General features: G+C 43.1%; 4 protein-coding genes across 6 annotated transcripts; 2 read left to right on the forward strand and 2 right to left on the reverse strand.

Annotated features, from left to right (window-relative positions):
- Positions 1-379: 379 nt before the first annotated feature.
- LOC311492170 (uncharacterized protein) lies at positions 380-4,041 on the forward strand. Its single transcript, XM_084550368.1, has 10 exons — positions 380-584; positions 768-810; positions 1,303-1,442; positions 1,597-1,723; positions 1,852-2,124; positions 2,222-2,509; positions 2,618-2,766; positions 2,852-2,962; positions 3,100-3,174; positions 3,299-4,041. The coding sequence occupies exons 2-10, from the start codon at positions 771-773 to the stop codon at positions 3,476-3,478; spliced, it is 1,383 nt and encodes a 460-aa protein (XP_084406494.1). The 5' UTR covers positions 380-584; positions 768-770; the 3' UTR covers positions 3,479-4,041.
- A 122-nt stretch (positions 4,042-4,163) lies between these two features.
- LOC311491563 (uncharacterized protein) lies at positions 4,164-10,853 on the forward strand. 2 transcript variants are annotated; one of them, XM_084549502.1, is made up of 7 exons: positions 4,164-5,068; positions 5,643-5,918; positions 7,783-8,067; positions 8,233-8,408; positions 8,504-8,602; positions 8,699-8,743; positions 9,102-10,853. In XM_084549502.1, the coding sequence occupies exons 1-7, from the start codon at positions 4,975-4,977 to the stop codon at positions 9,267-9,269; spliced, it is 1,143 nt and encodes a 380-aa protein (XP_084405628.1). In that variant the 5' UTR covers positions 4,164-4,974; the 3' UTR covers positions 9,270-10,853. The 2 variants fall into 2 exon arrangements, with proteins under 2 accessions (XP_084405628.1, XP_084405629.1); XM_084549503.1 differs by lacking the exon at positions 8,699-8,743.
- A 2,976-nt stretch (positions 10,854-13,829) lies between these two features.
- On the reverse strand, positions 13,830-17,292 carry LOC311492294 (uncharacterized protein). Its single transcript, XM_084550530.1, has 3 exons — positions 16,327-17,292; positions 14,626-14,728; positions 13,830-14,320 (listed from the first exon to the last, which is right to left on the reverse strand). Exons 1-3 carry the CDS (start codon positions 16,519-16,521, stop codon positions 13,965-13,967), a joined length of 654 nt encoding a protein of 217 aa, XP_084406656.1. The 5' UTR covers positions 16,522-17,292; the 3' UTR covers positions 13,830-13,964.
- An 861-nt stretch (positions 17,293-18,153) lies between these two features.
- On the reverse strand, positions 18,154-26,208 carry rnf20 (ring finger protein 20, E3 ubiquitin protein ligase). Of its 2 annotated transcripts, none has more exons than XM_084549940.1 (22): positions 26,112-26,208; positions 25,550-25,730; positions 25,371-25,439; positions 25,176-25,274; positions 24,991-25,063; positions 24,649-24,834; positions 24,419-24,534; positions 23,524-23,670; positions 23,368-23,442; positions 23,119-23,238; positions 22,698-22,877; positions 22,482-22,617; positions 22,241-22,362; positions 21,982-22,138; positions 21,555-21,879; positions 21,189-21,306; positions 20,896-21,045; positions 20,591-20,803; positions 20,213-20,338; positions 19,949-20,089; positions 19,588-19,692; positions 18,154-18,564 (listed from the first exon to the last, which is right to left on the reverse strand). In XM_084549940.1, the coding sequence occupies exons 2-22, from the start codon at positions 25,718-25,720 to the stop codon at positions 18,388-18,390; spliced, it is 3,006 nt and encodes a 1,001-aa protein (XP_084406066.1). In that variant the 5' UTR covers positions 25,721-25,730; positions 26,112-26,208; the 3' UTR covers positions 18,154-18,387. The 2 variants fall into 2 exon arrangements, with proteins under 2 accessions (XP_084406066.1, XP_084406065.1); XM_084549939.1 differs by having other exon boundaries at positions 24,916-25,063.
- Positions 26,209-27,332: the final 1,124 nt, after the last annotated feature.

Raw genomic sequence — 27,332 nt, forward strand, 5'->3', positions numbered from 1 at the left:
TAACATGATATTGATCATGTTGTCAAAACGCATCACCCGTGTTGCCAGGTACAGCTGATGGTTTCCACGCCAAAATCTGTTCAAAAACCACCAAAACGAGCACAAAACCGGCCACAATAATTAAACAGATATATTATTTAGTACTTTAACTACCCACTTTGCCTATATCATTATAGCCTGACATAAAAAGCAATGCAGTCGAAGCCTATAAATAATCAGGGAACAAACGGCAGACACACTTTGGTTTTAGTTCAAATAGCAGCAATAAGTAATTTCAAAAAGGCCCAAGTGATCTCAAAACAGCCTAAGTTTTATTCACCTGCCCAAGTCTATATTTTCACCTGCAAAACAAAATTTTAATTTCAAACCGGCCAATTAGCTGTGAAGCCCCCCGATCTGGCAACAACGTCGTCGTTAGAGGAGAAACTCTGGTGCACAGAGGGTACACAAACGTCTCACTTACACGAACGGCTCACTTACTGCGCAGTGAGGACACGCCCATTTATGTTTCTCCTCCTTGGACCTGGACACATACGGTACATTTCAAGAGAGGAGACAAGGACGTACGGTGTCATTATTTTGCAGTGAGTAGTCTAAACAATTTATGTTCTGTAGTTTGTGTTGATAAAGGCTTTTTTAAAAAAAAAAAAAAAACTTGCGATGTAGAGAAATTATTACTCAAAGGGACCTAATCCAAGTGTTATGACCGAAACAACACGTGAACACATCTTCTCCCATTCATAGTCTCTGTCTCTTTGTCTTTGCAGGACATGTTGCCTGTGTTTTTGACAGTTTGCAGTGTCTTCTTTGGTGAGTAGATTGAATTTGGTATTTATCATAAAGTTCCACTAACTAACCCGTGAGCTGTACAGAGACCGGATTCTATGGTAACGAGTCAGAAATAATTTAGAGTGATGGAAATTACTTCGCGCATGCTCAGTAGGAGACTGTATGTAAATAAAGAGCAGTTTCACTTAGGCTTGGAAGAAGTTTTATTCTATACAAATAAAGATTATTATTATTATTGTTATTATAACATGGTTGCGAATTGAAGCTGGCGTTAATTTTATCTGTAGGTTAGTGGTAAAATTTAATAAACTTATGCAGTCACTTATTTTATGATTTATATTTTTAATTAACTGACATTAGTTTGTAGAAATCTGAAAGCCTGAATATACTGACCATGATTCCACTTATGAAAGCAATAAAAGGGTGAAACTTTCAATACTTTTTACAGGCACTGTCCATTATGTTTTACATGTTTTGTGTCTCAATATTCCCTCCCTGTCTTTCTGATTGAAGGTTCATCCGCTGGAAAAGAGGTGTGCCATGGGGGCAAATTTAAATTACCACCTGACTATATTCCCCCTCATTACAACGGACCATTATACTTCACACCAAGTAACGGGGGGCCCAGGAAAGTAGTGGTGGATAATGGGGAGGTGAGAAGCGTCTGGTACTGTGATGATCTATTCAAGGCCACATTTGGAATATGACAAATATCTGCCATCTCTTTAAACCAGTGAACCAGATTTTAAATGAAATTGAATAGAATATCTGTCTTGAGTAAATTTATTTGTGCTGTCCATCTTCCAGGTGAAGGACCCACGCTTCACACTTAACACGAACTCCCTTTACTTAAACGACGTGACAGAAAGAGATGATGGATATTTTTCTACATCGTTTGATGGTAAAAACAAGATTGCCACACTGAAATATCTGGGTGAGAGCTTTAGTGTATGTTTCTATTCTATCATAAAACATTCATGTGATTATGTATTCCTGTTGGCTCTGGGCAGTGTTCTTAAATACAATAAGTTCAAATCAGTTTTTCTTAACGTGTATTCTTAGATTGTGCTGAAAATATCTCAAGGCAATATGGGTATCAGTGGAGAAAGAATATCCCTTCAGAGGCCAGTTTCCTGGAATACACTAATTTGAACAGTTCGGACCACCCCAAGATCGTGTGGAATCGCACAGACTCTCAAATCAATCTCGGACAAAAAGGGCGGGTGACACAAAATGACTTTGTGATTGTGTGCGTCACTCAGGAAGACAGTGGCTACTACAGCTTCAGGAAAAGAGACAACACTGTTCTATACAGGGGGCGCCTCGTGGTACAAGGTGATTTTAGGAGCTTCATAGAAACTACATGTGAGATTTTAGATTACTGTGTACCGCATTAAATGTTCTCACACAATCTGATCTTTGTCTCACACAGAGGAAACTAAACATTATGAACCAGATGAGGACAGTCGCCTCATGATCGAATATCCTCGGACTGATCGCACTTGGACTGTGACTTTTATGTCTAAGGGGGAAATGAAACCCCTAACATTAATGATAGCAGGTCGTGTGGTCGTCAGTGAAAGCTCGTTCAGTTATAGACTTCAGGATACATATTATGGCATAGAAATTAATCCTGTGATGACCACAGACTCTGGTACGTTTGAGTTCAGAGACCCACAGGGCAACTTGGCATTGACCGCAGTAGTGGATGTATACTATGGTGAGCAACATTTCTTCCTATCTGGGCAAAACTACTGACAATTCAAACTAACACAATCCTCCACCACATAACTTACAGTATTTCTCAAATATCTTCGTCCTCTTGCAGAGCTTTCTACTGCATTGCAATATCTAATAATCTTTGCCATGATGGGCCTTGGATGGATTCTCTGCTGTTGCTGGTACTCTTGTAAAAGAAGTTGCAAAAGAGACAAGTCTGCTCCTCAGCCTGAAGCAACTGCTGCTGTGTATAACCATGTAGGTATTTCTTTAAATGCTCATTCAGACCAAGTATCATTATACATGTTGCTATTTTATTTCAGTATGCTTGTTCCAATTACAGGGTGATCATAAACCTACAGGTCAAAGTTACTCAGCTGTACCGCCGCCTTCAACTTTCTCTCATCAGCCTCAGAACTCCTTCTACCCTACAGCTTCCTCCCGTGAGCCACCAGTAAGTGAAAAACAGAGGTTTCCGAATTCAATTGATACAAAAACTACAACAAATGATGTCAGCCAGTATAAAGGGTTTAAGATAAGCATTTTGTGTGCCGCCTCCTTGTTCCATGCACTTGTATTTTTGTCTTACAGGTGTACCAGCCAGTTAATGTCCACGTTTCTGTAACTGTTAACACTCACGTCGATGGAAACCCCTCTCAGCCTGAGGTACACACACAGAGTTCCCCCTAAATGCATATGAAAAAGAGAGTCTTCATTCTAAGACAGATTAACTTATACATGTTTTTAATACATATTGATTTTTCTTTTTTTTATTCACTGCTGTCTTCAGGTTGAAGTAAAAGCAGGGCCGATACCTGCTCCAGGTCCCTCAGTCGGCTCAGACGTTCTCTCCTCAGACTCTGAGCCAAGGTTTGAGATGAAAGGACTGACCCTTTCCTCTGCTTCTCCTCTCAGCTTAGGCTCTACTTCCTGTAACGTTTACACCTCAGATAAACTAAACCTCCTGTAAAGAGCATGCTGAGATTTATCGTGTCAAAGTTGAATGCATCTTTTTCAGTCCGCGACTGGACTGTATACTATACGCGCAAAAGAAATGTGTATAACAATTATTAAAAATATGTTAAAGGAAAAGTTTGGTTACCTACTGTAGAGGGAAGTTAGCAACCTCCATTAGTTTGTCTCATTATGTGAGTGTGCTGACATGTTCAGATTCTTGTACTGTAGTAATATATACCTCACTTAAAAACTGTCCCATTATGTTTTTGCATATTTGTAAAATCACGCTCATAGGTTCGTTGGAAACGGACTGAGCAGACTACAAGAAAAATGGTCTCTAGATAGTTGAAAGCTGAGCTGCTAAGTCTGCATTGTTAAAGTAAACTGCCAGAATATGAAATAAAAATGTGTTTGACATAATTTGTGTGAATAACATGCACTTGATCCTGCTGCCAGGTAAAGGTGCCAGGACAGAATATATTACCAGCTTTATTTATTGTTTTTAACTACTTCAGCTACATATTTATCTTGAATTTCCCTTGGGATTAATAAAGTATCTATCTACCTATCTATCTATCTACATATATCAAGTCTCACAATATTTTTAATTCTTTTCCTATGTACGATGCAACAAGGTCCCCCCAGGGACTTCACCACTGCAGGTTATTTCTCTGACTCTCACAAACTCTGTAGTCGATGCTGTGAGTGAACAAATTTTAACTCTTAAATTGGTGGATTACCCTTTTAATTAATAAATCAGAAAGGCTTTACGTGATAATTGTAAAACAGCATTATAAAAAACATCAGTGTTATTAAAGTTAAGCTTTCCATTTGGTACACATTACACAGATTACACAGCACTCTAAAAGTTGTTTATGCATTTTCTCAGTGACTGCCATGTTAGTGGCTAAATGCTACATTAGCAACCTAACACGCTAACAAGCAGACATGTTTACAGTCATAGTTTGGCACATTTGGATTCCAGCATGTACTAATTAATGTTGCGGGCTGACTTTGATTTTTTTTTTTAGGTTATATAGGCTTAGTAATATATAGAGTAAAGCTGGGCGGGGCCTAAATGAGTGGTTTTCTGAAAACCACAGATGTTTACTTCACGGTGAAGAAGAAGAGGAGTCGTGACATGGCATAAGTCACTAGGCTATCCATCATCAAGTCGAAATCCATGCAGGCTTCACCGTTAGTAAAAAACACACTGCGACGTCATTCTTTTAATACAATCAATGTTTCTCTGTGAATTATGAAGAAACAACAAAGACGGGTCTATTTGGTTGGTATTTTAAATTGCAGTCCGTAAACGCACCACGAGCACAACCAAGGAGACGCCCTGTTGTTGGTTCGAGAGTTGGATTTCTGCTCCGTTGTGTTGACCGGTTGTACAAGCCTCGTCTTTAGAGGCGATGTAGTGGGTGAAAACACTGTTTTACTATTCTCCCGACATTGTGCACGCAAAGTGTTTGAAAAGCTGCGGTGCGCAGAATAAACGTCTTAATGAACTGTAAAGACATTTTGTACCCGTTCATAATGGACGGGTCGCTGCGGGTGTTGACACTGTGGCTGTTGCTCGGTTCCTGTGTTCGTACGGGTAAGTATAAAACACTTAATTTATTAATTATCAGTTTAAACAGAGAGTTTGTCAAAATAAAGCGTGTTTCACCGAATAAAGACGCAACATTTAAAAAAAAAAAAGGCTAATAAATTATGTCACGTGGTACTCAATTAGCCGCGTGATAAATTGATTTACGCTCCAACTTCAGAGAAAAACATTATACTTAAACACATTAAACTGTTTATCAGTTATTTGTTCTCTACACGTCATCAACTTGAATAATAGAGAGATAAAACAATTATTTGTGTTTTTATTAGGTTTTATTATTACAGTATGCTGAATGTAATTTCTCAAATATTTGGCACCTTGATAGCTGAATTTCAAAGTAATCTTATATTGTGAGTACTCTGACTTTTAATACTTTTATTACATGTAACTAAAAATACTTCTCAGGTGGTGTTACTTCGCTGTGGTCTTGCTATTGATGCGTCCCTGAAATGTAAATGATCAAATACAAGGAGCTCAGATAATGCTGCTTGTGCATGCATTTTTGAGCAACGTCAATGCTCATTCACAAGGTTGCTCTCTCTCCTTTGGACTTCTTCTCCAGGCTTTTCAGATAACCCTTATGAAGTGGAGAAGTATGGGAGCACACACAACATACGGATGCTCAGAGCGTCTCACTATGTCCTGTTCAGACAGTTTGAGAGCTCGAATGTGACGATACTGTGGCAACGGGACCAACCTCAAGCTGCTGTGGACAGTAGGCGGACGGTGATTGGCAAATACTTTGTGATAAGCAATCTAACCCAGAGAGACGGTGGTCAATACGTGATAAAAGACAAAGATGGGAAAATTATAATTATGAAAACGGTTGAAGTAGAAGGTGAGGATCTCTTTTAATCTTTTTTTGTCCGTTTGTTTTTGTTTTATTTGATTATGTATTTTTTGATTGTAAGATTGTAGACCATTTTCTCCAGGTGCTCCAGCTTCTTCTTCCCGCAGTTCTGTAACTACCTTTAAAGAAGGGGAGCGCTTACAGTAACATCAGTAAATTTGAAACCTCTTTAGCCAAACTATTGGTACAGACCTTACATGAAATCTAGGATTGATACAGCAGTCTCTGTGTGAAGCATCGAAAGTGTGTCGGGAAAATGCACTTAAGATTTGTCATTTAAAGGCCACATAAAATTACACAAACTAGAGCCGGACTCTGCTAAGCTAGGCTACTTAGCTTTTTGAGCTTGGTAGCTTTTAGGAAGACCAGTTTTGTCACTCATTTTGCTTCCGTAAAATTTAAATTTCAGTTTTTGTCTTACGTCGTATAGCAATCTCAGTTACTTAAATGTTTCAGATTTCCTTCTCAGAATTGTATAATACACTGCCTGGCCAAAAATAAAGTCACCAAGATCTTGTATTGATGATGGGAGAGTCTGACCACTGCCCAAAGTCTTCTCCAGCACATCCCAAAGATTCTCAGTGGAGTTAAAGTCTGGACTGTGGTGACCAATCCATATGTCTCATGCTCCTTGAACCACTCTTTCACAATTTGAGCCCCATGAATCCTGACATTGTCATTTTGGAATATGCCCGTGCCATCTGGGAAGAAAAACTCCATTGATGGAATAACCTGGTCATTCAGTATATTCAGGTAGTCAGCTGACCTCATTCTTTGGGCGCATAATGTTGCTGAACCTAGACCTGAACAACTGCAGCAACCCCAGATCATAGCACTGCCCCCACAGGCTTGTATAGTAGGCACTAAGCATGATCCTTCCAGTTTTTAATAATGCGTTGGACAGTTCTTAACCCAGTTTTAGTAGTTTCTACAGTCTCCATAGATGTTTTCTCTGCTTGATGCATGCCAATGATTTGACCCTTCTCAAACAGACTAACATCTTTTCCACGACTATGGGATGTGTCTTTGCTTAAGAAATGAGAAGCTACTCATTGCATTAAATAACATGTTGCCAGCTGAAAGATAATCACCCATGCAGTAATTATGCAAAAGGAGACTCATACCTATTTGCTTAGTTAAATCCATGTGGCGACTTTTTTTCTGGCCAGGCGGTGTATAATATTTTAAAGGCAAGATGAGACGGTGGTCATTATTTAAATGTTTCCGTATGAGGGGCATATGTTTTGACCTTCACCCATATGCCAGCATCCGCCCCAACTCTGACAAAAGGTGAAATGGTATTTTAGAGCTTCCTAGAGAAATGATTGAAAACTATTGATGACTCCTCCTGCATTCTGGGGAGTATACTAATTACACGAACTTGTATCCGATGAAATGCTTTCCCGATTTTCTCTCCTTCAGTGTCTGCCTTGCTGGCTTCGGCTCTCATGTATGAGCTTCTCCGGCCATTGGAGCTAACCAGTCATAGCAGATTGGACTTTTTAGCTGACTTTACAAGAGCATTTAAAAATTCAGAGGCAAATAGCCCTCTGCGAGTCAGTTCATGAAGGCTTTGACTAATTTTTGGCAAATGTGTATTGTGTGTAAACATTTAGCGTGGCTGTCTCTAAAAATGATCAAATCTGTCTTCCTGCACCCCTAATGAACGCATTCATTCTTGTTTAATTGTGTTTTAATCTTATGTGTTTTTGTGCTAAGCTAAGCTGGCCATTGTATGAAGTTGCAGCCTGTAGCTTCATATTTCTTAGCGTTAGAACCAAGAGTATACGTGATGAGAGTTTGAAGGTAACATGTTTTGGGTTGATAATCACTTTAATGTCCTCTCCACCAGCACACCGTCAGGAGTTTACATTGTCGCCTGGTGACAGCTTCGAGTTCAATCATAATATGGATCCAAAGGCCTGCAACATTTACTTCGAACCTATCAGAGAGACTGAGATTCTCATTGTTCGTCAGGGCAGGTGGCACCAAACATTATATGTTTGCCTAGGATTTGATATTTTAAAGCCATGTGGGATTTTCTACAATTCTACCGTCAAAATGTCATGCAACGGATTCTTTATAGTCAAAGACAATAATGACGATGAAGCCTTGGTGGTGAAGCTGACTGTTGAATGTAAGTAACCTGTAGGTTTTATGTGTCATATGATTGTGTTTTTTCTGAGTAATCACCCTATCATTAAAAAGTCTTTAATGATAATGGCAATGCTTTAATACATTTTTGGTGAAAGGTCTTCTGCCGATCAACTAATTGGACTTATTTCATTATTACTTGTTTCAGCTTCACGTTTTGATCCAATTTACCTTGCTTATGCCGGGGGTGCTGCCGCCGCCGCGCTCCTTCTCTGCTGTTGTTTGAAGTGTTGCTGCTGTGGTAAGCACTCAAAGGAGGGCCGCTCTAAGTCTGCTGCAACTGCCACTTCTACTGCTGATGAACCTAGAGTGTATTATCACAAGGTGAACATGCTCTGCACTGAATACTTAACACTTTGTGTGTTTACAGTAGAAGTAAACATTCAACTATGTTCTAAACTATTTAATTGAAACTGCAGTATGACCAGGAGCCTGCTAGAGGGAGGACCAACCAACTCAGTCCGCCCTCTGGGACGCAGTACCCCTCTCAGCCGGCTTCTGCTCCGACTGCCCCTCTGGTCAGTGTGTGCTGCTTTTCATAGAGAGAACATCTCCTCTCGTGCTGATATTTATTTGAGCTTCACTTCACTAATATCTGTTGTTTCACTTTGCAGATACACAAACCTCCTACTGTGGATGAACCATCTGCTTATTCTCATGTATGACTTACTGACACGCTTGCACGCACGGCCACATACATAGACAGACTTGCTGAATAAAAGTTCAATACTATTTTTAAACTTCCAAGTCCTGACCAAATACGGTTTTCTTATAGTGTAGTCTCTGCAAACAAGCAAATGTGAAGACTTATCATTTTCCTACAGTATATTTTTTTAACTTGCTGTTAATAGTTGATGTGAAAAATCCATCAACTTCATATGATGTTTGAAACAAAAACATCATAAGCTTGAGAATTATCTGATTTATTGCAATGTTTAAAATGTATCCTCAAACAGAATATTGCAAGAATACTTTAATAACCACTAACACTTTGTCTTTTTGTCTGTTACCCTCCAGGTTTCCGGCCAGGCTGAGCCGGGTGACGCTCCAACTGTGCCTGTCTTCTCCAGCCCTGATCCGAAGTTTGAACTGAAAGGGATGACCTTTGCTTCCCCGCTCAATACAGACTCAGGTTCCTCTGACGTTTATAGCTCAGACAAACTCAACTTCCACTGGAAGCCTTGATGTGGTCCTAGATAAGAAATAGTCCGGCACATACCCACCACCAATAACAAATTTGTGTGTGTGTGTTTTTTCTTAGATTTTTTATTTCATGGGTTAAATAATGCTTCAGAGATACTGAAAAGCGAGATCGGTTACTTCTGTAGAGCGCTAAGCTACCTGTTTGCATATGGTGTGAAGCTAACCAGCTGCTTGGCTGTAGCTTCATATTTACCAAACAGACATGCGAGTGGTATCGGTTTTCTCATCTAACTTTAGCCAAGAAAGGGAGTAAATGTAACTACCAAAATAAACGCTTATTCAGTTGATAGTGCACCTAGTCACATATATACTCTTCTCTAATATTTGAGAAATTCCACAGTTAACCTTTAGAGACCATGTGAAGACCATTCTTCTGCAACATTTCCATTTATTTTAGGTTCATTATGAAATTGTGAGACTTCAAATGCCGCATGTGAGCCAAGCGGGACATGTACCCACAGATCATAGGTTCAAAGCCATAGATCAAACAGACATTTTAAGTGAAAAGCATGCACTCTGCACTGAGAAAGCCTACATTATTTACACTAAGCTTGTAACATAATTAGTTTAACTTAAAATAGCTAACTGGACTTTATCATAGTACTGTCTGAATATTTTTCATTGCTGCAGCTCAGGAGAAGCAGAGCAGCTTGACTGAAAGTTTTCAGGGAAGCGTATCATCAATGCAGAGCGCTGTATTTAAAAGTGCTCATTGTGGACATTGTTGTTACATTGGTGCCTCAAATTCAACTTGTTTCTCTTGTATATCTACGTAGACGTGTTTTATTATTTGATGCTAGAATTATGTAACTGAATGTAGAATTAAAAACAGGAATTTTCAGCCGCTCAGGTGAGACGCTCACGCACAGAGAGTGGGGTCAAAAAGTCGGAGACGATTTCTGAAGATGGTTCGGTTTGGTACAAATGAAAATGCCATTTTAACAATATGAGTGGAAAGCCAGATCTTTAATGACAGCAGCACTCGAGCTCCATAGACAAGTATGTGCAACACATGTGATGCAGACGATGCGTTGTCTTGGTCCGCAGGTAGTTTTCCAAAGCTTTGAGGTGTGTTTGGGCTCATTATCCTGCTGCAGTTTGAGTTATTCTCCTGAAAGAATATTTTTGATTATTTCCAGGTGTATGAGAAAACATCACAGGGCTCTTTACATGTCTCAGACTTTGAACCCCACTGTACTGTGTATATACTATATACATACCTCTTCTCTTTGCTGCACTAATGTCAGCATTAAGCTCCATAAGTGCACTATTTTGAACGTCTACCTCAAGGCGAGTCTTGCGATAGTTTTTTTTATCTTTTTCACGCACAAACGGAGTAATGGAGTTGTAGTGATTAATAATTAGGTATTTTTATAAATACGGATTAGTTATATTCATTTTAATCGTCAATATCTGAATGTGTTATAATGCGTGCCATAGTTTTATTGTTTTACACTTACGGTGGAGTTTTTGAAGCTGTTACCACGACATCATACGAATGCAGCGTGTGCATTGTTCTGTATATTTAGATTTAGTGTTTACTTTATGCATTAAAGCAAATACCACTCAACAGTACGATTTTCATTTGTTTTTGTTCCACCGTCTTGTCTACACATGCAGGATAATTTACTTGTAATTCTCTTCAGTGCCACTTCAAGCTCCACCCACCCCACAGAGCCAAAAACTCAAACTCATCCTGGCATGGAAATTCCTCCCCGACTCACCAGCCAGTTCACAGAAGGATTTCGGCGGAGCGGAAGTTAAAATATGACTAAGCCTTTTGTGAGCGGGAGAAGAAAAACATCTGTTAGGCACAAATCTGTTCCAAGTTTCAGTGATGCTGAAAGTTTAATGCCTCGTACTTTACGTGGGATTGTAAACACACGCCGTTTCTCAACTGTCTTTGTGAACAGAAACAAAATATAAACTCAAACCTGTAGCCCTAACCATGAGGATGTCACATTGCTCCTGACTTAGGTATTGGTTGTTAACAATAACAAATGCCTAAAATTTGTGCATTCCTAATTGCAAAATTGTTTATCCATTTCAATTAATCTCCTAAAATCGGGCCACTGAGTATTTTAACCTTATGGTTGTTATCTCTTACCAGATTAAAATTAAACAATACAGTCAGACAAATCTCTTCACGCTACGTGCACAATTATTAGGCAAGTTCCACTTTTGAGGATCACTTTTATTGTTAACAACAGTGCTCTTAGTCAATCCAAAATGTCAATAAACCTCAAACCTGAATATTTAAGGAAGTGAAAGTAAGGTTTTGGCTTTCATACGAGAATTATCTGCGTGTGCACAATTATTAGGCAACTATTAGTGTGCAGAACTATGATGCAACTCAGAATATTAAAACAACTCAAACTTTACAAGCAGACACTTTTGACATTTCAGAAAATAAATCAGTGACCAATATAGCCACCCTTCTTTTCAATAACACTCAAAAGTCTCCCGTCCATGGAGTCTGTCAGTTTCTTGATCACTTGACTGCCAACTTTTTGTGCAGCAGCGACCACAGCCTCCCAGACTCTGTTCAGAGACGTGTACCGTTTTCCTTCACTGTACATCTCACGTTTAAGAACGGCCCACAAGTTCTCAGTAGGGTTTAGGTCAGGTGAAGAAAGGGGCCATGTCATTACTGTTTCATTGTCCTGCATAAAAATCATGGTCTTCTTGAAAGATGCATATTTTTCCTGTGTGAAGAAAGTGTCTTCTAGCAAATGGCAGTAAGTTTGGGAGTCAAGTTTGAGTCCATCTTCAACCCGAAAAACATCCAACAAGCTCGTCTTAAATAATTCCAGCCCATACTAGTCCCCCAACTCCACGTTGCTGGCGTCCGAGTGGAGTTCTGTGCCTATTGCTGATCCAGCCAATGGGCCCAAGCATCTGGCCCTTCAAAAATCACTCTCATCTCATCAGTTCATAAAACCTTTGAAAAACCTGTCTTCAGATATTTCTTGGCCCAGTCGTGGCTTTTCAACCTGTTTGTTTTGGTCAGTGATGGTCAAGTTACAGCACTGTCAGATCTCTTTTCTGGCCCATTTCACCTGAGGAAAAGAAGCTGCCTAATAATTGTGCACACCTGATACAAGGTGTTGATCTCCTAAGGCAACACCCTCCCTCATTACACAAATGCACATCACCTGGTGCACTTAAATCCAATAGGCATTCACATTTATTCAGCTTGGAGCTGGATAGTATACATAAAATTGATTACATGGTCAAAACACTCACTTGCCTAATAATTGCGCATGCAGTGTATTATCTGCCTGACGTGTGCTGTGAAAGCAGAAGGCTATAATGCGGAACAAATCATTTACTTTTGTTGAAAAAAGGGTTCAGACCTGTAAATTTAACCCTCTGGCAAGTTAAAGTTGTGAAATTTATGATAATTATGTATGTTTTACTGTGCGTTGGCGGTATTTTTAGACATTGCCACACAGGGGGCAGTGGAAACAGGTTTCGAACACACCACTGGGATACAGTATTGTTCAACGGACAATCGGCACAGTTTGTGTTTGTGGCATCTGGTGAACGTAAGCTCAGTATTAAATCTAACTCAAGCGGTCAGCTCTTTACATGCTACATGCTCTTCAGTGTTCACCAGCTATGCAGTCGTTAACTTAGTCTTGCCTCTCGCCCCAGGCAAAGCCATTTTGTTTTTATGGCTTTGTTGGTGAAACAGCTGCCAGCTGTGGCTTAAAACTAAGCGCAGTGAGAAAGCAGTGGCTGGCAAAACCGAATATACAGGTAGATCTGAGGCGAACAGCAGAATTGGGTTTTAATTCTATGATTTAATTAGTACAATTTATATGTTATCTGTACTTCTCATATGAAGTGTTTCATTTCCACAATAAGCTTTTTTATGAAACAATCATTCTCGATGACATTATGATTTCTTTCTATTCTTTGTTTCTATGATGATGATGATGTCATTACACAGGGAAACCCCACAGTTGGTTCCAGTCCGGATTTATATCTGGTCCACTTGGCCCTCTGCCGCGGCTCAGTATAGGAGGAGTTTGCTGCTGCTGCTGCTGCGAACTATCAGGAAAGATAATTTTGGCACCAAGGTCAGATTGTTCCGCTCAGTCAGAGGTGGCAGTCGAAGTGAAGACTGTTGGTATGAACGCGGAGGATCAAAAAAGCTCCCAGCTGACTGAGCAGCAACCAGGACAGGGGGAGTGAAGAGCCTTGACTGTGGTGAGTTGCTGGAGAATGTAGCCTCATAAATCTGCTGTTGGTCCTCTTGACTGTTCCGGGTCAAATAGGCGGCCTCAGATTTCATTGTTCCCCGTCGCAGTTCAAAACTATATTGACCGGCGTGATTGTGGATTTGTTTTATTTGAAGATTTCTGTTGAATTTTACTTACATTTTTATTTATCTGAAATTGTGAAATAGAGCGCAGGTGGCACCCTTTTGCTCACGCTAGCCTAATTATTGCAGCCTCAGAGGTCAGAATTATTCATTATCGTAAAACATATAACTTTTTTTTCTAGAAGCAAAAAAATAAATAAAAAAATAGAGTATTTCTGATTAAAAATCCCAGAGATGACTTTATTTCCCACGTTTGACACAGACATAGAAATCATTAATGTTGCTTTTCTGAACCTACATGATCATCACATTAGTCCATCTCAATTCTTTCCCTCACTTCCTCATCCCTATTCCCCTTTCCTCTTCTCTACCGCCTTCAGCCGGCCCTCCAGGCTGCTCAGTCGGTGCTCCACTCCGCAAGACTTTTCTGAGCCGGAGGTGAGGAGAGTCAACAGGACGCACACCAGCACCAGGCCGCTCAGTCGGACCGCCGTGGTGTCCGCAGTGGCCTGCTTGTCGGTCACGATCAGTCCGAAAAGCCAGAGGGCCAAGACGGTTTTCACCATCCAGAACACCTGCCTCAGGACACCGATGAGCAGACGGAGAACGATGGTCAGCACCCAGTAACCGATGAGGCCCACCAGACCCCACTGGGCGACGGCAGTTACACCTTCTGGAGTGAAGTGGGGCAACGTCAGGGTAACTGCGAAGAAAAGAAATCCATCTCAGGCTTATTTTTATAAGGTGTAAAGCTTGAAAATACCCCTCTGTCGCTCAGGAAGCCACAAGAGTGAAACCTCATGCTTCAAAAGGAGTGGCAGACGAAGCGCCCGGGGCGAAAGGCAAGGCTACATATTTTCACTTGAGCTTGCAACTTTCATTGTCTAGATTCACCTCTTACTGCAGAGGACAGTTCTTAGTAAGCAGCATAGAGCATGTAGCAAAGCCTAAACACGTAGTGGCTCAGATACACACACAGACACATACAGGGGCCATGCTGGTACCCACCATCGACTCCTGTGACCCTGAGGATCTCCGTGACGTAAACAGCGATGACATTGAGACCGCTGGCAGCTCCTTCAGCCAGGAATCGAATCACCGTCTCCAAAAACTGTGGCGTTGTGAAAGGAGGGGGTGGGGGGAAGACACGGTTTAGTTAGTCATACAACAACGAAGAGAGATTCTGTTCAGATTAACAAGCATGCCCAGAGGAAATAAGAGAATACGCAGGCAGATACAGCACGGCTGATATTTACAGCAGCACCGGATGCAAACTCGGCCTTAATGACTGCAAAATAGCTGATAGAAGATCTGTTGTATGACTGACTTGGACCAACAACTGTGCATGCGTGAGACAGCTGGACAGCGGCCCTCTCTATTCCTGTACAGACTCAAATCGCACATAGACACATAGTGCAGCAGCCTTGTCCAGCAAGGTCAAGGGTAGCCCACCAAGTTGTCTTATCTGCACCTGTTGCACTACACGGTCAGACGCATACGTGAGGATTGTCCAGCGTGTCAGAGCAAGAGTCAAGCGTCGGCCACACCACGTCAGTGTGTGCTTGTAACTTTAAAAACACCCCTCGTTATAAAGACAGGTTCACAAAGCTTTTGCAGACTTTTTTAGGGAGCGTTATGGAGCCTTTGACAAATGTTCAGCAGCATAACGTCCTGCTTTCAGCTTTAGAAAACAATTCAATACGTTACTAATGCGCCAAATCCGATTTGAGGATTGTAAAAAGAATAGATTACATTTTAAAGAGCGCGGAATGTGCACACCCAAAAAACGTGAAGGGGAAAGTTTACGCAATACCTGTTCACAGTCTGATAACGCCAAGTGAATTTAACAGGGCAACATTATGAGGCGTTGCCCTGTTACATTAAATTCTCAGCAGATTATTAGACCTTTAGTTTTACTTTTATGTTAATTCAAAGTAAACCTGATTTAAACCACCATTTCTCACTGAAAACATTTAATTTCTGTTTATTCCTTCACCAAGGATCACTGTCTATATGTTGCGTTCAGAGGCGCCAGCAGAGTCTATACTTATCTGTGTATTCAAAGTCTTATTTGCATACATGTAAATACACATGTATGGAAAGACACACATATGGGCGACAGCTTCGCTACAGGCATGCTCCTACTGTTTGGACTAACTGTGGCGTGACATGGGCTAAACCGAGCCGCGTGAGAGGACTCTGTTTGAGGGACCATGTCAGGGTAGCGAGATGGAAAACACCCAGGAGGAGGTTTCTTACCATGGCCACCGAGTGGACGTTCTCCTGACCAAGCAATGACTCAAGAAACAACACTGCACTCTGAGGGGAAAAGGGAGCCACAGCAGGGTGGAGGCAGGGTGGGGAGGACGGAGGTTTGTGTGTGTGTGTGAGGGTGAGGGTGTGCATGGGTGATGCATGGATATGGAAAAGGGCAGAGAAGATGAGGGGATCAGGGGTGAGATTAACAAGTTGGGGAGCATGAGGAGAGGAATGTGTGTGAAAGGTGAAGGAAGAGATGGAGAGAAATGACAGGCTGAGAATTAGTAATCAAGTACAGTTAGGCACCGGTCAAGAATAGTGACAGAGCAAACAGTAAAGTTAGGTCAAAATAGATTAAAAATTAAAGAAAAGATCTGTGGGTGAATCCACTTCCTGGTGCAGAGAGGAAATGAGTGATATATCCAGTGGCGCGCCTCCTCTCTGCGTTACCTCACAAGTTGACCGTATCGGGCCGGTTCCCACCACAGACTCCGCGTAGCGCTGGATCTCCTGGCAGGTTCCCGTGATCAGGGTACGCAGGGTGACCACCGGTGCGCTCTCCTCCGCCTGGGCCCGCTCACCTCCAGCCCAGCCCAGCGCCAAGCCGAGAACCAACACGTAGGTAGTAAGCAGAGAAGGAGCCATGGCACATCCACTCCGCCCGCACAGCCAGACGCACGTAGGGAGGATTGGAGAACAAAAGAGGGAGGAAAAAAAATAAAAAAATGTATGTGTGCGCACGGGTTATCGCTGCAGCACGGAGCAGGTCGAGCAGCTCGCGTTGAGTGACTCACGCAGGCTTGAAAATCAAATACTTAAAAATGGCTTCTGTTGCGTGCAGTCAGGGGCTACAGCGCGTTTTTAAACATGCATCCCAATGGGCAGGAAGCGGAGACTAAAGAAAAACCCCCTCTGAAATAAACCACCAGCCGATTTGCAAATAAGCTGAAAGGGGTTAAAGCCCCCGATGAGTAATAATAATAATAAAAAAAGAATCAAGAGAATATAATAATAATAAACTTTGGCACCGTTGTTGCAAATGTTCAATCGAGGATCACTCCGCTCCTCAAGGGCGCTCCAGCATTAACCGTGGCTATATTTGGTAAGAAACCGTTAAAGGCTTAGATCCCGCGGCGGCACATACATGTGGGCAGAGTTAAAGGAGCAGCGGGGGAGTCGTTAATAAATAATGTAGCGGAAAAAAATGTGTCCCAAAAGTTTCCTTCCTTTTCCGTCGCAGCTTTGAAGGAAAACGGGAGGAAACGCTGAGGGCGCTGAGCTGACCACGAGTCTCCCAAAGCCTCTTATTTCTGCTCTGAGCTCCAACACCGCCGCGCAACTTTGGTGCTCCTTTGTCACTGGAAATGCTCCGCTGCGATGGATTATGTTGCACAAGGTTTTTTAGAAAAAACCCTCCCTTGTCAATGTTCCCATATGGCACTCCCTTCCTTGCAGCGTTTCTAACGACTGTTTCCAGTGTACAAACACGTATGGACCTTCAGGGAGGAGGAGGAGGAGGAGGAGGAGGAAGGAGGACACTTGCGGCACAGGAATAAACACAGATTTGCACACTGGGACTTGTGGTTTGATATATTATATATATAATATGGTATATATATATATATGGTATATATATATATATATATATATATATATATATATGAGGACTACACATATTATTGTGTTAAATTTGACACAATCTGTGTTTGAAACTGCAACACAAATCTTCTAACACAAAAAGTGTGGTCCTTATATTGACAGATTAGTGTGTTATTAGTTGACACGACTTGTGTTAATATTAACACATCTGTTGTAAGAGTGTACTGCAGGTCAAATGTCAAGCGTATTCACACCTTCAGGGTCAGTAGGAGCGGAAGGAGAAGCTGCACATTTTAGATATCAGTTTAATAACTAGTAGAACAGCAATTATACAGCACTGAGCCAGGTTTTTCTTTTTTTTTTTTATCGGAGCAGTCTGGAGCATGAACAGGCAGGTTTCAAAAAATTTAAAAAAAGGACACGTAATGACAATAACAATGTACACACACACACACACCGACGTAAACACCTGCTGGAATGTTGCTTTTTCTCACTGCGCCTTTTTTCCTTGTGTACTGGTTTTTATTGCCCGTTCTCAAATGAGCGCACACACACATACACACACACACACACACACAGACACACTCCACAAGCCTTTGTGCGCCAGCATCTGAAAAAAGCACACAGTAAAGTAGTGGATACTGTATGGGAGAGGCTTCAGTCATTGTTTAAAAAATAGAATAAAACAAAAGTTAAAGCGTTCCACTGAGAGCGTCGCTGCAGCCCCCTCGGGTGACTTCTCACTAATAGTCTCTTTCACATTTAAGAGGAGGGGGAGAGGTTCGTATTCCGCACATGAGCGGAGGGGCTGAGTGCCGCTCCAGGCAGTGTTTCTACGACTACTACTGCCGCCGCCGCCGCTTGTTTTGTTGACCCCCTTCTTTGAAAACGAGGGGGGGACAAACCGCAGCTTTAGCCGATGTAAATGCGATGGAAGTCGTTCGCTCCGAAGGCCGCGTTGCACTTGGGGCACTTCCTCTGACGGGTGTCGTAGCGTGTCTTCACACACTCGAAGCAGAAGACGTGGAAGCACTTGGTCAGAACGGCGTCCTTCACGCGGGAGTTGCAGCATGGACACGTTAGACGTGCCTGTGAGGAGACGGAGGGGGAGAGAGAGAGAGAGAGAGGGAATGGTTGGAACAATAAACTGAGACATTTTTGCCCTCGGCATCGCTGGACGCAAATATCTAGGACAGCAGCCAATACAGCGGACGCCGCTGAGCATGAGCTGCAGTGTGAGATGCATGAAGCTACAAACAGCAATGTGCAATGATGAGTCTTTCCACAGTTGGTTGGAATTTTAAGTGTGCTTCTCAAAAAGAGTGTGATCACACTTGGCTTTAAGGCCCGCCAACACTTTTGGTTATGGATTTGACCAGAAGGCTGAGTATAACTAGATAAGCATGTAACTTCCCGCTTCACGTGTTCATGTTGACGAACAGGAGCTCAGACCCAAGGCAAAAAGTAAATATCATGTATATGCATGATTTACAGCTAGAAACTTGCCCAAGGCTGAAAAAACAGAAAGTGGCTACAGCTACACGGGTTTTGCATAAACTCCGCAAAAACCTTACATCACTAAATGACTCCAAGCTGGGACCAGTAACCTCCAACTAACCTGTTACCGTCCCTGCGCTCTGAGCCAAGAAACAGTGCAGCATATAATCTAAAAGACTTTGTCAGTTTCACATATAAATAAGATACAACACATAAATTATTGAGCTTTAATTGTGCCAATGGGTTTATTATCTTTGGAAAGAGCAATGAATCTCTGCTTCTAGTCTTTGTGCTTAGCAAACAGGTTGCTGGATCTAGTTTCTGATTCACCACTGAGCGGAATCAAATCACCTCACCTCCCTCTTAAATGTCAAATTGCTTCTTTAAATACACGCGTAGGTGCCATTTTGGATTTGTAATCTACTATCCAGTAGATTATGAATCTGTAATAGTGGAGCATGCTGGTTTTGTTAATTTTGTGACACCTGACCTGCAAAATGTGTCTGATCTAAACCCCGGCTGGTGTCCGTGATGCTGCGCAGTAACAGATTCTGCGGCAGGATCAATAAAAACGTACATTTGTTTACATTTCTTTGCACCACCAAAAAAACCCACCTTGTAGTCGTTAATTTCTTCATTAAGGATGTCGTCTCCGTTGCTGATTTTCTCGGCTGGTTTCTTGGCCTTCTCGATCTTTCTCCTGAGCTTGGAGATGTCCTCCTGAGAAACATCAGCTTTATGTTAAAGAAGCCATGTCTTCCACATTTTACCACCTTTAAACAGACTATGAATACAATATGAGTGGGCAGACATTAGCGGACTGCAGTAATAACTCAAACAAGCCTTAGCAGCATGGTAAAAATAATCAGGCAACTTTATAATCACTTAAGTGGAGGACAACAAAGTAGAAACTAAAAGCCTCAATCCACAAATTTAATTAGGAAAGAACTTTGTGTGTGTCTACGTGTGTTGCTACCTGTGCTCGTCGGGCGTTGAAGGACTCTTTTTCCCTGGAGATGCTGTTCTCAATGACCTCCTCTCTGACCAGGCTGAGTCTCTGCTGAACCTGCTCCAGCTGAGTCCGGACCTCCTCTGAGAGCAACGCAGAGTCCTGAGCCTGGAGGGGGACGAGAGATCTTTTAATATGTCCCGATTTGAAGGGGAATATCATTCTTTCTAACACTGTGCAACCCTTTATGTATATACTTTATAGTATGGGAATGAGAGTCTCATTAATAACCTTGCGTTTGTTCATGTCCAGAGCCTGTGTTCGAAGCGTCAGCTCTCTCTCTGCAGTGCTGATGGTGCCCTGCAGGAGGCGCTCCTTCTCCTCAAGCTTCCTCACCACCTGCAGCTGGGCATCGACCTGTGAGTGGATTCAGTCCCAAAAAGTTAAACAAAGATGAAAAAATAAAAAATAAAATAGATTGAAACACTGGAAAAACATTCATTAAAGCTAGAAGGTGATGTTGAAATTAGAAGGTAAAAAAGAGAAACAGGCTCTGACGGGGTGTTCGGTGAAATACTAAATTGACAGTGAAAGTCATTATCGCTGCTATTTAACTGTGCGTGTGATAAAGGAGTGTGTGCAGCCCCCTAGAGTTGCCCGGTGGTTCACCTGAGTTTTTAAAGTGAGGAGCTGGTCCGCTAGCTCCTCCTTCTCCTCTTTAAGCAACTTGTGGATCTGGTTGGACTTGATGCGCTCGCTCATCAGCTTGAAGTTGGCGTCGTCTTTTTCCCTGAGCTGCTGCATGAGCCGGATGTTCTGTTCCTGCATGTCCTCGAAGGCCTGGCCCGTCACGTCCATCTCGCTCAGGAGCGCGTCTTCCTCCTGCAGACGGAGCGACGAAGAAGAAAGAGCGTTAACAGAGAGCCAGGCACAGCGGGAAAAAAGAATAAAAATGATGATTTGCTCGCACACACCTGTTTGGCTATAGACAGCTTCTTGTTGAGGATGTCGATCTGCTCCTCCACTGAACGGATCTTCCTCAGAGCCTCTTCGTCGGCCATTTTCTTGCCTTCCCTCCTCTCCCTCTCCTCCAGCTCCCTCAGCCTCTGCCGCAGCTCCTCTCCCTGGAAACAGCACATTGTTATTGTATTGTTAGGGGAAACACACACAAATATCCATATTGTTCCAAATATCTTATCAGGATGTCTTAACAGATCCACTATCACAACAAAACACGAGGTATCTGTGCTGTGCAGTAGCTGATCACCTCTGACTTGGCCTTCTTCTCTGCAGCCATGAGCTGGACCTTGTCCCTCTGCTCCTTGGGTGCTGAGCGGTACATGTCCAGCAGCAGCTTCATCTCCCTCTGGGACTCTTGGGCTTTCCTGCACAGCCACAACACAAGACTCTTTAACATCTCACACAGATAACACCATGCACGGCCAGAAATCGGTAAAACTCGGAGAGTGAGGGAGCAATTCATGCTGCAGACAGGACAGAGTCTGGTATTCACTATGAGCCTGCCATTCACAGGATCACGTGACTACTGCAGAAACCACCACATCAGCAAAATACTACGTCCTTAATATTTGCAGTAGTATTTTCCCAGCTTTCGTAATGTCCACACACTTACTTGAGCTCTGCCCGGACGATCTTCAGCTGCTCCATCTCCTTCCTCTTAGAGCCCCCGACCATAGAGAGGCGCTCCGCGGCCGACTCCTCGAGCTGGCCGCTGCTCCCCGGCTTCTCCTTCTCTTCCTTCATCACGCTGCTGCTCCCGCCGCCTCGGGTCGGCCGCTCTCTCTCCTTTTCCTTCTCTTTCTCCCGCTCTCTTTCTTTCTCCTCTTTCTTGATGAGCTCCTTTTCTTTCTTCTCCTCCTTCTCCTTCTTCTCCTCCTTCTCCTCCTCCTTTAAGGCTGCATCTGCATCTAAACCGGGCTCCGTTTTGACTGAGGCTCCTTTAGAAAAAGGATGAGGGAAAGTGTCAACCAGGGCAGTAATTTATCTTTTAATAAAATAACAACTAAGCTTTTATAGTCAGTTAAGTAGGTGTTAGTTACCAGTGCTGCTGGGTGTGGAGGAGCCGTTGTCAGGCTCTGTTTTGACCACAGGTTCTGAAGAAACAGCTGGAGTTGAAGGAGAGGTTGTTTCATCCTTTACGTCCATCTCTGTGCTTGACTGGGACTGGAGAATGGCGTTGCCCTTTGATGCACGGACCTACGTGGGCAACAGATATCTTTCAGAGTGCTACACGGCCATCAAAGTGGCTCGTAATTGTTTAATATCTGAGAGGTGACGGTTTGTCTCCTTCTGACTGACCTGGTTGAGCTCTGCTTGTGTCTCTCTCAGTCTCAACTTGTATTTCACCACCTCTCCCTTCATCTGTTGGTTGTGAGTTTGCAGCGTGCTGATCAGGTGACGCATCTCTCTGTTGATAGGACCTGAGGATTGGAAAACAAAATTAGAAACTAGTTTTGTCAGCACAAATCTGAAGTGAATCTAAGCTCAAGTGTCTCCTTAGCACAGCTCATTCCCTTTAAAAGGCCAGAACCTCACTAACCTGCTTGCTCGTTGGCAGCCAGAGTCTGTTCGAATTCAATGCGCAGCATCTCATACTCCTTCCTGACCTGGGCCAGCGTGTCCTCCAGCTGAAACACCTCGGTGCGGACCTTCCTCTGCAGAGCCACCTCATCGTTCTGCGCTCAGAGGGGGTGAAGGTAAGAAAAAGGCCAGGAAACACGGAGAGACACTGGCAACAAACACGCACAAAACGTACCTCCATGTGCTCCAGCTGTCGAAGGCGGGCCGTGCGAGTAGTGTTGAGGCGCGCACGGGTCTCATCTAACTGAGCTTTCAGGACGAGAGACTCGTTGTAGAGCACAGAAAACTGTGACTGCAGGCAGCGGTACTCGGAAGTCTCTTTCACCATGCCTTCAGCTCGACTCAGCAGCTCCGTCTGACAAAAAAGGACGGAAGAACACGTAAGAACACGTGTATGAACTTCACCTGAGAGGTTTTTGGTTTTTCATTTTAGATGTTCCATTTGAACTCCAATAAAACCAGTAGAGGATATTTTACTCATGTCATGTTACATATTTAACTACCTTTGCTTTAATAAAGGTGAATTTGACAACCGTATCTTTTAAATTAATCCATAAGCGCCAAACTTTCTGAATCACAGCGTTAAATGTAGGTACCTTCATGCTGTTGTTCTCCTGGTGGACATTTTGCAGGTCCTGCTGGAGCTTCTGCAGCTCAATAAGACGATTATCTGCCAGCTCCCTGTTCTCCTCCAACTCGCTGTTCATTTCCTCAAACTGTTTAAAAAAAAAAAAGACAAAAGTATGAGAGGCATGGCTGCAAAGAGACACAGAAATCAAATACTGCTTTGTAGCTCTCGCTCCACATTTTATCTGAATTACCAAAGTGATGAACTGAAGTCCTACCTTTCTCTTATTAATAGTGATGGTCCCACACACACTGCTGGCCTCCCCACACACTTTGTAGCCTTTGCTGTTCACCTGGGGTGCACAAGGAAGTGTTACAACGTGCAAACAGACATCATGACAACCTCTAACAAAATTATTCCCCATCGTCCTCACCCTCTCCAGGATCTCGCTCAGGTGTGCATTCAGTCGGTTCTCTCGGCGGCGGATCTTCTCCATGTCCCACTGGAGCTCCTCGATCAGGACCTGCAGCTCGTTGACGCGCTGGTCTGCCTTGTTAGCCGCACGACCCAGAGACCGGGACTGGATGAAACGGGAGAGAACACAGAGGACGGACGTTCAGCACAAGAGCTACAGCAGACACAGTCCTTTCTGAGAAACGGGAAACTAGAGGATGATGACATACAGTATGCTGTTTATAAAACTAAACTAACACAGGGAGCCACAGAGTCATGATGAGTTTGAAGGATTTAAATGTATCTGTATTACGTCTTTAACACCAAAGCATTCAAGATGCCTACATGTTTGAGCATCTTTTCAACCTGAAGACTGATGTATTGGTTGGGCTACTTTATCGGGATCCAACATGTGCCAATATGAAAACTTTTTTTTCAGAACATTATGCAGACAAAGGAGCTTGGGTTCATGTAGAAATAGTGTTTGTCCAGCAGAGTGGGATCTGACTCCACTGTTTACAGCATTCTCTGTGCTGTCTGCGGCGCATGTAGCAGACTTGACCATTGAACCTGTGTTGGCCTTCTGACCGCCAGCCTTCACATCACCTCTAGCCTATCATTACAGGGTTTCAACACTTTCCTCTGGGAACAGGCTCAGCATAGCTTTTGTTTGTCAAAACTAGCAACAATAACACCAGAAGGCGCTTTCAGTATAACTCTAAGATGACTCGGTCTCTGATAACCTTCTCTTCTACTTGTCACATCTGTCTACATCTGTATACCGTATATAAAGATATCCGAAGACATATCGATATCAGAATTATTTATCACCCCCTAACAAGAAAATACAGCATTAATCCAGCTCTAATTCGTACCTCACTGGTCATGTGACTGTACTTCTGCTTGAGGTCCTCAGTCAGCTGTTGCAGCCGCTCATTTTCACTGGTCAGGAGTGAGTTCAGTTTGGAGGCCACCTGCCACAAACTGCCCTCTGAAATGAAAAGCAACATCTTATCGAAAGGTGTCCCACAATTTATCCTCAGCTACGCTCCATTTCACTGTTGTCATAATGTCTTCTGCCACAGAAACTTTTTTTTCCCCTCACCCGCTCCAGATTCCAGCTCTGCTTTGAGCTGATCCACTGCGTTCTTCAGACACACGTAGATCTCCACCACACGATTGGCCTGCTTCACGCTGGACTCCACTCTCTCCTGAAGCTCTGCCTCCATCTCCTCGCTGCTGCTGCTGGCCAGCGTGGCCAGGAAAGAGTTGGACGTCTCTCCTTGGTGGCCTGGACGACAACCACAAAATACAGGGTTTTTACTTTGAGATGACCGTCTCGATGTTAGTGCTGTCAAAGTGCCATCTGTACCTCTGTCCTTGGCCCTCTCCTGGTTGGAGTCGCCATCAGGTTCAGGGGTCTCTGGCTTCAGACTCCGTCCCTCACCTGTTGGAGATTTCTCAGGTTCACTGCTGGCTTGGTCGTAACGCCTGCTGATGAGCTGAATGTTTTCATCAAACTGAAAAGACAGAGAATGGCATCACATTTTGAGATCATTCAGTTAGAAATACAACTCAAAGTTAAAGCTGACAGGTAATTTTTGCCTCCTTGAGTGAATTCTGCCCGTTTACCTGGTTCCAGTATCTGTTGAGGATCAGCAGGCTGGCGTCATCAGTAGCCTGGCGCGTCTCCAGTCTCTCAATTCGCTCTCGCAGTTCATCCTCAATCACCTGCAAACCAGCAAGTCAAGAGATTAAACATCATCAGACAACTGGAAGAGAGACAGAGTTTCCAGAGCTGTGACAAATACTGGAGAATAAATTCACCTGTCTCTGATCGAGTGACTCCCCCAACTTCCTGTTCTTGGTTTGCAGAGCTTTGATGTCTTGTTCTTCCTGAAAAACAATGGGTCCAAAGGTTACGACGCAAAGACAAACAGCCAGACGTCACTGGTGACAGTTATTGACGAATATGTCTTCAATAGACAATAAAAAAAGAGTCTCACTGAGTTGGACACCCCTCCCAATTTGATGACCGTCTCCACCGCGGTGCTACCCCCGGCCGCAGCGCCGACACCGGGTCCTCCGTCCTCTCCTTCCCTGTCCCTCCGCTTCTCTGGGGGCGCACCGGAGGACGAGGGGCCGCTGGGGTCGGCAGGACGCTTCTGTCCCGACATCCTCAGACTCCTGACACAAAAGTAGAGACAGAAACAAAGCTGAGTGAGACTGGAGAGGACTGTGGATCAGTCATTAATTCAAACTGACCAGCAACTGTGTTTAAGGTATACCCTTAAATAAAAGGCCGGGGATGACTGCCTTAATGTTTATTCTTAATCTGTATCCACATATCGAGGAGCACTCGTTAGAACTAGATCAAATATGACCTGCTATCTCATTTTAAACCCCGAACAAACCAGTTCAATCAGTCAGTGTAAGGTTAGGCTAACGTTAGCCGTTTGCTAACGTTAGCTTCAAAGGCTGATTGGCTTTGATTCTGTTTCGGCCAATCACTCAATGCAACCTGCTGGTGATATTTTCAGCATCGACCACAAGTTATCGAAATCTTACCGCTTGTAATGTTAAGAGTTTTAAGTTATGAACTGAATGTGTCTGTGGATGTTGATGTTGCGGCTCCCTGCCTCTCGGAAACGGAAGTGTTAAGAGTCTAGCTGGGATGTTCTTCAGCTGACACACTGCGCCCCCTGCTGCCGCGGAGGGAACCACACACCCACTCACGGTTCCCTTAAATAAAGTGATATAAAAACAGCCGAATTATACAATTGTGCACCGATCAGTCACAACATTAAAATCACTGACAGGAGGAGTAAATAACATTGACCATCTTGTGACAATGCAATGTTCTGCTGGGACATTTTTGGACCTGGCATTCATGTGGATGATGCCTACCTAGAACTTTGCCGTGAAAAAGAGCGTACGCCACATTTTTGAGCGTACGCACCCTTTGTACATGAGACCCCAGACCAGGCACCCCCACCCCATAGCAATGATACTCCTTGATGGCAGCAGCCCTCCCCAGCAGGATGCAGCCTGACACAGGCACGCACACAAAAACAGTTTAGGAACAACTAAAACAAAAAAACAAAAAAAAAACAGCAAAAAAACCAAACATGAAAAACAGCACAAGGTGTTGACCTGGCCTCCAAATTCACTAGATCCCACAAACAACATCCTGTTGCCATTCTAACACAACAGTCCTAAGTGTGGGCACTGGAACAAATACCCAAATTACTGCCAGTGGTCGTGCACAAAAGTAAAATAAATTCACATTCGATCAAATTCACAACAGAACATAATTTTCTTGTTGTTACAGAAGGACAATCTATCCATAGACACATATGGCATACCAGCAAGCACACAGTTAACAATATTCATGCTGCAGAGGCAAGTGACAGTAGTCATGCATTTAAGCTTTGTATAAAAGTTAACTTCAGTTAAAAAAAAAAGTGCATTATTGTTGAGTGGAGGTGCTAAATGCATGCACACTTCTATTGCCCTCTGATGATGATGATGATGATGATGATGATGATGACGACAGAGAAAACAGGGACATGCTTTATGGGGGTGGACACTGCCCTCTATTGCCCCACCGTGGACACTGACCACACTACTTATGGTCAGCATTTGTTTAAAATAACAGAGAGAGCTGTTGATCCAGCTGTGTTTTCCTTTTGGAGGCTGTGGTTGGTAGCACTATTGAATTTGATTGTGTTGTACCGACACACATATCTAATATTTTAATGCCTTTTTAGTAACTGGACTAAACTATAT

Source organism: Chelon labrosus, assembly GCF_963514085.1.
Source record: "Chelon labrosus genome assembly, chromosome: 8".
In the NCBI taxonomy this organism is placed as follows: domain Eukaryota; kingdom Metazoa; phylum Chordata; class Actinopteri; order Mugiliformes; family Mugilidae; genus Chelon; species Chelon labrosus.

What these genes read in the sequence shown, in the direction of transcription:
- LOC311492294 (XM_084550530.1), bottom strand. Translation starts at nt 16,521, where the DNA reads ATGGCTCCTTCTCTGCTTACTACCTACGTGTTGGTTCTCGGCTTGGCG. An exon ending in CGATACGGTCAACTTGTGAG is followed by an intron (nt 14,729 to 16,326) that starts GTAACGCAGAGA and finishes ACAACGCCACAG; the next exon opens with TTTTTGGAGACGGTGATTCG. An exon ending in CAGGGTCACAGGAGTCGATG is followed by an intron (nt 14,321 to 14,625) that starts GTGGGTACCAGC and finishes TTTTCTTCGCAG; the next exon opens with TTACCCTGACGTTGCCCCAC.
- rnf20 (XM_084549939.1), bottom strand. Translation starts at nt 25,720, where the DNA reads ATGTCGGGACAGAAGCGTCCTGCCGACCCCAGCGGCCCCTCGTCCTCC. An exon ending in TCAACAGATACTGGAACCAG is followed by an intron (nt 25,064 to 25,175) that starts GTAAACGGGCAG and finishes CTGTCTTTTCAG; the next exon opens with TTTGATGAAAACATTCAGCT. An exon ending in ACAGTCACATGACCAGTGAG is followed by an intron (nt 23,671 to 24,418) that starts GTACGAATTAGA and finishes CGTTTCATCCAG; the next exon opens with TCCCGGTCTCTGGGTCGTGC.
- LOC311491563 (XM_084549502.1), top strand. Translation starts at nt 4,975, where the DNA reads ATGAACTGTAAAGACATTTTGTACCCGTTCATAATGGACGGGTCGCTG. An exon ending in GAAAACGGTTGAAGTAGAAG is followed by an intron (nt 5,919 to 7,782) that starts GTGAGGATCTCT and finishes CCTCTCCACCAG; the next exon opens with CACACCGTCAGGAGTTTACA. An exon ending in GGTGAAGCTGACTGTTGAAT is followed by an intron (nt 8,068 to 8,232) that starts GTAAGTAACCTG and finishes TACTTGTTTCAG; the next exon opens with CTTCACGTTTTGATCCAATT.
- LOC311492170 (XM_084550368.1), top strand. Translation starts at nt 771, where the DNA reads ATGTTGCCTGTGTTTTTGACAGTTTGCAGTGTCTTCTTTG. An exon ending in GGGGCGCCTCGTGGTACAAG is followed by an intron (nt 2,125 to 2,221) that starts GTGATTTTAGGA and finishes TGTCTCACACAG; the next exon opens with AGGAAACTAAACATTATGAA. An exon ending in CTGCTGCTGTGTATAACCAT is followed by an intron (nt 2,767 to 2,851) that starts GTAGGTATTTCT and finishes TTCCAATTACAG; the next exon opens with GGTGATCATAAACCTACAGG.